Below are 10,234 nucleotides of genomic sequence, written 5' to 3' on the forward strand. Positions count from 1 at the left end.
TTTTAATGTTTACTTTTGAGAGAGAGAGAGAGACAGCATGAGCAGGGGAGGGACGGAGAGAGAGAGAGAGACACAGAATGAGACTGACGCAGGGCTCGAACCCACGAACCGTGAGATCATGACTTGAGCCGAAGTTGGACGCTTAACCGACTGAGCCACCCAGGTGCCCCTACGTTACCTGATTTCAAAACTGACTCTCAAGTTGTGGCAGTGGAGCCAGTATGGTGTCGGTTGGTGAAGGATAAATATGTAGATCATGGAACAGAATCCAGAGCCCAGAATAGAACCAGACAAATAAGGGTAATTGATTTTTTTACAAAGGTAGAAAGGCAGTTCACTAGAGAAAGGGTAGTTTTGCAACAAATAGTGTTGGGACAACTGGAAATATATATGCAAAAAAAAAAATGAATCGTGGTCTTAATTGCATAACTTATGCAAAGATTAACTCGAAATCAGTCATAGATCTATATATAAAAATATAAAAGTTTTGAATAAAAACAGGGGCACCTGGCTGGTTCAGTCAGGAATATGTGACTCTTGATTTCAGGGTTGTAAGTTCAAGCCCCACGTTGGGTACAGAGACTATATAAACAAACAAACAAACTTTATCTTATTTCTATTTTGGAGAGAGAGAGAAAGAGCATGAGCAGGGGAAGAGCCGACGGAGGGAGGGAGAGAACCCCATGCAGGCTCCACACCCAGCACGGGGCCCCACACAGGGTTCCATCCCGCGACCCTGAGATCATGACCTGAGCCGAAATCAAGGGGTGACGCTTAGCCGACTGAGCCACCCAGGTGCCAATAAACTTTATTTATTTATTTTTTTTTCAACGTTTATTTATTTTTGGGACAGAGAGAGACAGAGCATGAACGGGGGAGGGGCAGAGAGAGAGGGAGACACAGAATCGGAAACAGGCTCCAGGCTCTGAGCCATCAGCCCAGAGTCTGACGCGGGGCTCGAACTCACGGACCGCGAGATCGTGACCTGGCTGAAGTCAGACGCTTAACCGACTGCACCACCCAGGCGCCCCAAAACTTTTTTTAAAAAGGAAGAAAATTGTACTCACCTGAAGTTAGGCCAAGAGTTGGTACATAGGACATCAAAAGCCAAATCTGTAATAGGACATACGTCTCCTGGTCCACCGAGGGGCGTGCCACGTGCCCCCTGTACCTGGGTGGCCCCCGGAGTGTGGCCGTGTCGCTGCCAACCTGTGACCAGACTCCACCAACCCCCGAAGCCCCTAGCCACCACCCAAACACCCACCACCCCACGGCCACCACTCTGTGTTTCTCGCAGAGACGGGCCCAGATCTGGGGAGCAAACCCTGCCCGTCGGCACAGAATCGGTGAGGTGTTCTGTGAGGGTCAGGTGGGAGGCATTTTCGACTCGGGGCCAATGTGCCGCCATCCACAAAAGCAGCCTGTTCCATATGTGAACTCAGGGGCCCAGCTGCGTTCCCATCTGTGACTGCCTTTTAAGCCCCCGGCCGTGTTGCAGGGTGAGGGTAACTCATTTGGGGCATGAGAAAACCAGAACGCCAGAAGAGAGCAGGGCCGTGGATGCCGAGGAAGAGGCTGGTCCACCAAGAGAGGACAGGAAGGAAGTCATTGACAAATTGGAGTTTATCTAAATTAAAAATGTTCACTCTGCAAAAGGCACCATTCAGACAGCAAGAAGGAAAGTGACGGAGCAGGAGACAGATGCCAAGTCGCGCGTGTAGAAGGGCCCCCGCAGACTGAGACCAGCCAGCTCAGTGATCTGACAAACGACCAGGCGCAGAATGGGCTCGAGATCTGAACAGACACTTCCACGAAGAAGCTACAGACACACAGATGCGCATGGATGCAGTGTGTGTGTGCGTGCGTGTGCGTGCGCGCGCAGAAACGTGCCGAACCTTGACAGCACAAGACAGCAGCACCCGCCTGTGGGCAAGGCTGACGGCATCCAGCGCTGGCGGGGCGAGGAGGGCAGGTGGCGGGCACACAGCGAGGCCGCCACGCTGGCAGGCAGTCCGGCCGCCGCCTCCAAAGCGCAGCACGCACCTGCTCGTGAGTACTGACCCCACTGGTTTGAAAACGTACGTCCGCACAGCCTGCGTCCCAGCGCTCCCTGCTGCGCTCCTGACACCTGCAGGCAGATACTCTTGGATAAACACTGGAAGGTCACAGAACGGGACAGAATCCAGCGATAGGTGATGAGACGAGCTACCTGGGAGCTGGGCCGGGCGGCGGGGGGGCTCCACACATCCCACGGCGAGCTTTAGTGGAGGCAAACTGAAAACAGCAGAATGAACATAACCCATCCAACTTTCTGAGGTGTTTGCATCTCATTGTGCGTAGACTTGAGCCCAGAGAAACGTGGCCTCCGAGGTGCTCGTGGCGAGCCGTGGGGGCTGCACGCACACGCCCGCCCCCGGCCTCCCTGTGGGCCACACTCCCTGCCCCTGTGCCTGGAACCCCATTGCCCCTGCTGTGGCCGCTGCAGGGAAGAGGGTGCTGGCCAGACATGCCCGGCCCCCAGCGCAGGGCACCAGTCCGGCCGGCTCTCTGTGAGGAGGGGTGTCCTCTGCCCCTGCCACCCCAGGCTCTTCCCAGCGCGTGTCCAGCCAGGGCTCGGGAGGGCTGTGCACACAGCGGAGCCACTGCACCGAGAGGAGGCCCCTGTCAGGCACTCAACCCCCACCCGGTGGGGACGAGGCTCCGACTGTCGGCGGGCCTGGGGCCTTCTCAGGCTTCTTCATTCCAGGCCCGTCACAGCACATTCTAGACAGAGTGCCCCCAAAGCTGAAGAAACATGTGGCGAGTAGAAGCGTCCCAGAGGCACTGGCCTTGTGTGTGTGGGGGGGGGGGGGGGGGTGCAGAGCTCTGTGCAGCCGGCAAGGCTTTGGTGACTTCTCCCGGGGGGCCCAGGGGCGCACTCGGGGCTGAGCAGGGCCGTGGGGAGCGTGTCCGCCTGGTTCCACGGGGCCCTGGCGCAGGGAGGTTTCTGACCCCCGGCCGGTCCCGAACACCTACGGCCCTCCCTCCAGGAGGAGGGGCAGATGTGCACCACCCAGATGGGATTTACACCCCCCAGTGGGTCCTTCAGTGTCTCGGTGACGGGTGCGGCCACCCCGGGAGAACTAGTCCCTGAGCCGCTCGCCGCCCTTGGCCCGAGGGAGGCCCGCGCTCAGCCCCACCCCCCAGACAAGCCAGGCCACGCGCAGGGCCTCTAGGGTGGGGGCCGGAAGCTAAGACCCGCCCTGGGGAAGCCCAGGGCCCCCTGCAGGAGGCGGCAGTGCACGGATGGCCAGGCCAGCCTGGAGTGTGGACAGGCCCTTGGCCTGTGCTGCCACCAGCCTGGGGTCATGTTGCCACTGAGCGTGAGGCAGCATCCGTTGCCCCCCAGGTTTGCGGTCATGCTGGCCAGGCCCTCACGACCCCGAGCGGCCTGTCCGTCCTCGCAAGTGCACCCACACGGGGGGCCGCGGGGGCTGCGGTAAAAGGGGGTTCCTAGCCCGTGCTGAGACCTCAGTGGGTCCTGCTCAGGCTGTTCTTCCCACGCCTGCTGGCCCCACAGACCCCCCTTCTCGCTCACCCCGAAGCTCTGGAATGTGTACATCCCGGACGGTGAGCACATGCTTATGGCCACGGCCCGCACTGTCCTCAACGTGCACAGAAGTGAGTGAGCCTGTGGAGGCGGTGGGCAGGGGCCTCGGAGGGAGGGCTGGGCGTGCAGGTTGGGCAGGGGACACTGCCCTGAGGACCAGCGGGCAGGGGGCCTTCCCCCCCCCCCCCCCCGCTGCTGTGGCACTGCCCAAGACACTCCTGGGCACAGCCGGACCCCCAGCAGCTGCCCCTGGGAGGCCCCTGGGGCAGCAGGGTGGGGCCCCTTTTGGCCTGACTCCCAGACGCTTCTTAGGACACCCCTGGAGTCTCTGGAGTTTCTGCAGGACACGCTGGCCCAGACCTAGGCCCTGGAGGACGACGTGATGCTGAGGCACCTCATGGCCCAGCCTCCAAGGGCCAGGTATGAGCCACCCCACCAGATGGGCCTCCCTCCAGTCTCCATCCATCTCCTCTCCTGCTCTGGGATTGGGAGCCAGCCAGGGCTGGTCATCCGGGCACTCACTGCAGAGGCTGGGGGTCAGCTGCCTGGAGGGCTGTTGTGTGTCAGGCCAAGGTGGCCGCGCAGGGAGCCACGAGGGTACCCTGGTGCCCCACCCCGCTCAGGACAGACAGCTGGAGAAACTAACCCCCCTCCCCCCCCCATCTCTTGAACAAAACTCGAGCTCCCCACGATGCCCCTGGGCCCAGAACAAGTGTCCCTGGCACCCAGGCCTCCCCTAGCCTCTCCTAGCTTCGAGACGCTCCCCAGCCCAGCCACCGAACATGAGCAACCCGGACCCCCTCTCGGCCAGGCCAACCTCAAGGCCTTGGAGCAGCTGCAGGAGGGAACCTCCACGGAGCCCGCGGCCGCACACCTGTCTCCGGATCTGGCCTGTCTGCTGCACCCCCCCACCCCACCCAGAACCCTCTCTGTCCCGCCTGCTGCCAGAAGTCCCTCTCAAAGCTCCCAGTGAACCAGAAACTAGAACTTAGAGCTACAACACTGGGTCCCCTTCCCTTCAGCACCTGCCAGGGCCACCCCAGGGGCCACACTACACACCCGGCCCTGGAACCCCACCGGGACCCCAGTGACAGGGTCTGGCCAGCCCACCACACATGAAGCTGGAGCGCCCCGTTCACCTGTGCTGCCCCGTGGCCTGCAGCTGATGCCCCTCTCTGGGTAGAGACTGGCATGGCCAGCACAGAGGCAGGGCAGCACCCTGCCACTGCCCCAAGGCTGCCAACGTTCCTGCAACCCTCTGACCTCTGCGCCCACAGAGAAGCTATATGCACGAGGGCCTCTGGAGGAGACGGTGATGAGTGTGGTGGCCCCGAGGCTCTGGGGGAGGAGCAGAGGCAACACAACCACCCCCCCCCTCGGCCCCCCCGGACAACCAAAATGAAGACTGATGGGACCAAGCCCCCCGTGGCCCTGGCCGGTCCTGGATTCTGGCCCAAAGCCGGCGGGCCCTGTCAGAGCGGTAAGTGGCTGTCAGGGACCTGGGTATGGCCCACAGATCCACATAGGTGACCTAAGGCAGCTCTGAGAGCAGCAGGGGTGGGCGGGTCGGCCCCACCCTCACCCGCACAGGGCAGCAGGCTCCGCCAGACCCCAGGTCCTAGCAGTCAGTCACCTGGCACCAACAGGGCAGAGGCTGAGGCCAGGGAGACGTGCTGGGGTCCTGCGCCGAAAAGGTCAGACGAGAGGAGCTGGCAGGTGCGGACCTGGCAGGCCGAGACCCTCCGTCGTCTGCTGTCCTCAGCACCTGCCTCTCAGGGTCCCCAAACTCAGGAAATGTGACGCCCCCTGGAGTCAGCAGAAGAGGCTCCAAGGTGGCAGACTCCAGCACCCCTGCCCCCGTCTGGTTACTAACGGGGGCCTCCCCCTCCAGGGGAAGACACACACCCTTGGCTTCAATCCCCCCTGTGCTGTTTCAAGTTCAGTGAGGTGTTTTTGTGGTAAAACACAGAGCCAGCCTGCAACCACAGCGCCCAGGGCTCTCGGCAAGAAGCGCCAGATGCCCCGAACAGAGACCGGCGGCTCGGCCCCGGCCGCAGGACCAGCCCCTGCCACGCGCCCCTGCACAGGGGTCGCCCGGCACGCAAAGCTGAGGTTCCCCTGTGCCTCGCAACCTCGGCCAGACGCCAGGGTCAAGACCATCAAATAATTTACTGTAACTCAGCCTGTGCCCAGCGGGCCAGGACGGGGCTGGGAGGAGAGTAACAGCGGGGTGCCGGTGGCGTCAGTTCACGACAGTCCGTGCAAAGCGTCCTGGGAGGTCTGCGGTCACTCTGTCCAGAGAGCCCGGGGCTGGCCGGACTCCGGGAGTGCTTCCTTCCTTCCTTCCCCTCCTCCGTCCTCCGTCCGCACCTCCTCCCGGCATCCGGCACCTCCGGACCCCGTGCCTGTGCTCGTGGGGCACAGAGGGCCAGCGGGCCGCCAGGGTGGACGCGGAGGGGACGTCAGGAGAGCAGGCACTTGCAGCTCATGCAGCCGGGGCCACCCTCGTCGGGCGGGCTCAGCTTCCGCACCTTGTGTTGCCGGATCTCTCGGACCAGCGTGTAGAAGGCGTCCTCCACACCCTAGGAGGAAGGGGCCGGCTCAGAGGGGGACTCAGCAGGGGAGGAAACCCAGAGACCCCTGCCTCGAGCTCATGCAGACTTCCAGCCCCTTGCCCGCCTCCTCCCCACCCCTACCCCGACAGGCAGGAAGCCCCAGGGCTGCCCCCACCGGGCGGCCTGATCCCCAGGGGCTCCCCCACAGGGCGGCCCCAAGGTCTGGCTCCGAGCTTGAACACCCCGTGTCCCACTCCTGTCTGACCTACCACCCTCATCCCCCGTAGCCTGCTAAGGGGTCAGGGCCAACAAGGGCCCACGGGGATCTCTGGGGGCAGAGGGGCCAGGGCCCCAGGGTCACCGCTCCGGCCTGGCTCAGGGCAGCTCTCTCCAGGGACCTCCACCTCCCCCTGGAGCTGTGTCAGCCCAGACCCTGGGCCCTGGCCGCCCTCACTGCCCTGCCATCCGGGGAGACTTACAGCACTAGGGGCCGCTGGGTCACGGGGGTCCCGGAGGGTCCCAGAGGGTCCCGGAGCTGGAGCCAGAGCCAGAGCGGCTGCCCTGTGTTGGGGGAGAGGGGGCAATAAAGCACTGCTCCCTGGCAGGGTTGGGGCGGGGCGGGGGGGGGGGGTCCCTGGCTGGCGGTGGGGGTGGGGAGCCGGCTCACCTGGCGAGTCTTGGCCGACGTCTCGATGTACGGGATGCCGTAGCTGCGGGCAAGGTCCTGCGCCTGCCGGGACTCCACGGTGCGCGCGGCCAGGTCACACTTGTTCCCCACCAACACCATGGGCACGTCATCGGAGTCCTTCACTCGCTTGATTTGCTCCCTGCAAGGAAGGAGGTGTGATCCAGTCACGGGCTGCAGGCATAGCTGCATCCAGGACCTTGAGAGCAAAGACAGAAAGACGGAGAGAGAGAAAGGGACAAAAAAAGGGAAAGAGGGAACAGGGAGGGCCCCTGGGGGCCGGCAAGCAGCTCACCTGTACTGGTGGATGTCCTCAAAGGACTTGGTATTGTTGATGGCAAACACACAGAGGAAGCCTTCTCCAGTGCGCATGTACTGGTCCCGCATGGCGCTATACTCCTCCTGGCCCGCCGTGTCCAAAATGTCCAGTAGACACGTCTCGCCATCAATAACCACTTGCTTCCGATAGGAGTCCTGCAGAGGACAGCGCTTAGGGACCACCCCACCTCTCCTAGGAGGAGCGGAGCAAAGCAGCCCCTCCCGGGGCCCCACCCATGCCCCGCCCCTAGGCATTGGGAGGGAGGGAGGCAGACAGAAGAGGAGCCCACATCAGGATGGAGGGCTGGGAACAGGGGCAGCACGGCTCACCTCGATGGTGGGGTCATACTCGTCCACGAAGTGGTTCTGGATGAGCTGGATGGTCAGGGCACTCTTCCCCACACCTCCAGCGCCCACCACCACGAGTTTATATTCCGTCATCGTTCCTCAGGGGGTCGCGGCACACGGTACCCTCCGGGGTGGTCTCCTGTCCCACCTGCCGAGGAAGCCGCGTTCAGCCACAGGCCAGGCCCCACAGAGCAGGCCTGTTGAGCTCCCTGGGCTGGCCCGTCCCACCCTCTGGCCCCAGACAACCAGGTAACAGGGGTGGCAGCCAGAATGGAGGCCCAGCCGCCCACCTGTGGCACCTCCAGCCCAGGGGTGGGAGACGGGCCCCGCCTCCAGCTGCAGGTAATGGCTGTCAGAGAGGCAGGGAGCTGGCCCCCCAAAGGCAGGGCTGACAGCTGAGAGCATCTCCCAACCACGCACCCGAATTAGAAGTTGCTGGGTAGGCAGAAAGCCTGAACCGGAGGCCCTGCAGGCGGCGGTTCCCAGTTCCCCTCCCTGCGAAAACAGGTCTTGCCACCGTGGAGCGCCCAGCAGCGTGCCCAGGCAGGCCAGTGCCCGCCTACAACCCGCTCCGGGCCCCACGGAGCGTGTTGCTGCATTTGACAAGTATTTACTGAGCGCCTACTGTATGCCAGCTGCTGCTCCGGGCGCACGGTGACAGGCAGACAAGAACCCCCTGCCCTCTGTGGGCTCTGCCCGCACTGCAAGGAGACCGGCACACGTTAAAATAACGGGAAAACCCCGGTATCCTGTTGCCGTACGAACTTTGGAGAAAAGAAGGCAGATGAGGCAGCCGGGTGGGGGTGGGGGTGGGAGGTGGGGGGAGGGTTCCCGATACGCAGCTGACTGAGAGGAACAGACCCAAACGACGTGTGCAGCGGGCGCACAGGTGACAAAGAACGAAGGCCAGGGCCAAGGCCTCCGGCTGGGGTGCCCCAGCCCGTGCGATTTCACGAGCGGACGCCCTTGCGCGGAGAGCGGGCAGTGATTTCCTGCACCCCGGCTCGCCGGCTGCGCGTGATGGCCGCCTGGTGCCGGAGCACTCGGGGGGCAGCCTCGCGACCGGAGGGCGGGCGACCCCGCGACGGCCGCGGCCCCGCGCAGGGCAGGGCCGGGGACGCGGACGCACAGCGCCCCCGCCGCCGCCCGCGGCTCACCTGCGCCCCCGCGCGCCCCGCCGCCGCCAGCCGCCCGCCCGGCCGCCCCGCAGCCCCGGCCGCCGCCCGCCGCCCGCCCCCGCCGCACTCACCGCTCACTGGCGCGACTGCCCCCGGGGCCGGGGCCGGGGCCGGGGCGGGGGCGGGGAAGGGGGCCGGGGCCGGGGCGCGCGGGTCGCCCGGCGCATGGGCTCCGTCCGCGGAGGGTGCGGCTCGGGCTGCGGGCGGCGGGGCGCGCGGGCGGCGGACTCTCGGCCGGGCCGGCGCACGCCCCGCCCCGCGCCCCGTCCGTCAGCCCGGCGCGGCTTGCCATTGGCTGCCTGCGCCGGGCCCCGCCCCGCCCCGCCCCGCCCCGCTCCGGTTGGCCGGCCGGCCCGCCTGTCAAAGGCCGCGGCCGGGCGGGGCTTCCGGGAAACGGCGCGGAGGGCGGTGCCGGCCCTGGAGGCCCTCGTGGGCCGCGGCCTAGGGGGGCTGGGCTCGGGCGGGCGGGAGGACGCTGGGGTCGCGGGTCCGGGGACGACGGCTTCCCCCGAAAGGGTCGGGAGTCTCCCGAGAAGACAGCAGCCCCGCAGGGGAGCGGGTCCCTGGTCGGGTGTAGACTGGGGCGGGGTCGCTGCGGTCCGGCTCGAGCCCCCTGCCCTGGCGGGGAGGACTTCCTTGCCCCCCGACGCGCAGCCCGCCGAGGGGGCCCCGGAGCGGAAGGGTCAGTCCGCGGGACGAGCCTCAGGGACGATGGGACCCACAGGGTCAGCACCGCGGACGACCCCCGGGCTGGGGGCCGGAGGAAGGCGGAGAGGGCGGCGGGGACGGGGGTCAGGTGCCTGGAGCAGGCCCGGGCCGCGCCGGGAGCCTCTGGGTCCCCCAGCGGCCGCGGGCTCGGCTGCCCGACACCCGTCTTCCCCGCAGGTGGCTCCGGAGCGGGCGCCAGCAGCCCTCCCAGGACACCCGGCACCTCCGGCGGAGTCCTGGGCGCGGCACAGCCGGTGCGCCCAGGGCCAGGCGGTGCAGGGGCGTCTCGGCTGGGCGGGGACCCATCTGAGCCCGCGGAACAGCGAGACCCGCTGTCTTTTCAGCTGCTTCTCAGCAGCGCGCAGCCCCTCCCAGGGCTCCGCGCAGCCCCTCCCCCGCAGCCCCTCACCACCAGCCTCGCCCAACTTGGGCAGGCCCCGCAGACCGGCCCACCTAGCTCCCCCAGCCCAGAGGCTCCAACGGTGCAGGTAACAAACGGCACCCGGCAAATCCAACCCAAAAGTTGCCCAAGTGGGTGACACCCCAAGCACAAACATGCATGTCCTGTCTCCTCTCAAGAAAGACATGTTTTTAACATTTTTTAAAATTTCAGTGCAATGTATAAACACACCTCTCATTTTTACAGAAAGCATGATGCGTTCATCACACGTGAGACCCAACCTCGCTTTGCTCAGACGGCACCCCCTCCCTGCCCCTATCCCCTCCCGTGCCCGCTCCGTGCTGTTCCCTGGGAGCTCACCCCACTGCAGGCCGTGACCTTGGAGGGCCCCTTCGGGGACCACCCCCGCCCCCATCACAGCACCGACCCCACCGGCCGTGACTGTATCCGGCT

At 65.1% G+C, this 10,234-nt stretch overlaps 3 protein-coding genes across 6 annotated transcripts; 2 read left to right on the forward strand and 1 right to left on the reverse strand.

The window, feature by feature from the left end:
* Nucleotides 1–2,506: 2,506 nt before the first annotated feature.
* On the forward strand, nucleotides 2,507–5,139 carry LOC147576274 (uncharacterized). The gene is given in 4 exon segments (XM_086679311.1): nucleotides 2,507–2,549; nucleotides 3,508–3,660; nucleotides 3,889–4,247; nucleotides 4,281–5,139. Coding segments are annotated over 4 exon segments (837 nt in total). The 3' UTR covers nucleotides 4,563–5,139.
* A 600-nt stretch (nucleotides 5,140–5,739) lies between these two features.
* On the reverse strand, nucleotides 5,740–8,888 carry HRAS (HRas proto-oncogene, GTPase). Of its 4 annotated transcripts, XM_086676490.1 has the most exons (6): nucleotides 8,745–8,888; nucleotides 7,478–7,643; nucleotides 7,125–7,303; nucleotides 6,812–6,971; nucleotides 6,624–6,705; nucleotides 6,040–6,171 (listed from the first exon to the last, which is right to left on the reverse strand). In XM_086676490.1, the coding sequence occupies exons 2-5, from the start codon at nucleotides 7,586–7,588 to the stop codon at nucleotides 6,643–6,645; spliced, it is 513 nt and encodes a 170-aa protein (XP_086532616.1). In that variant the 5' UTR covers nucleotides 7,589–7,643; nucleotides 8,745–8,888; the 3' UTR covers nucleotides 6,040–6,171; nucleotides 6,624–6,642. The 4 variants fall into 4 exon arrangements, with proteins under 4 accessions (XP_086532614.1, XP_086532615.1, XP_086532617.1 ...); XM_086676488.1 differs by lacking the exon at nucleotides 6,624–6,705 and having other exon boundaries at nucleotides 5,740–6,171; XM_086676489.1 differs by lacking the exons at nucleotides 6,624–6,705; nucleotides 8,745–8,888 and adding an exon at nucleotides 8,357–8,492 and having other exon boundaries at nucleotides 5,740–6,171.
* On the forward strand, nucleotides 7,766–10,140 carry LOC147576276 (uncharacterized). Its single transcript, XM_086679312.1, is given in 7 exon segments — nucleotides 7,766–7,837; nucleotides 7,968–8,149; nucleotides 8,394–8,688; nucleotides 8,691–8,867; nucleotides 8,869–8,934; nucleotides 8,936–8,987; nucleotides 8,990–10,140. Coding segments are annotated over 7 exon segments (1,728 nt in total). The 3' UTR covers nucleotides 9,874–10,140.
* The last annotated feature ends 94 nt before the right edge of the window (nucleotides 10,141–10,234 follow it).

Source organism: Puma concolor, chromosome D1 (assembly GCF_028749965.1).
Source record: "Puma concolor isolate L17-30 chromosome D1, mPumCon1.1.hap2, whole genome shotgun sequence".
Lineage (NCBI taxonomy): Eukaryota > Metazoa > Chordata > Mammalia > Carnivora > Felidae > Puma > Puma concolor.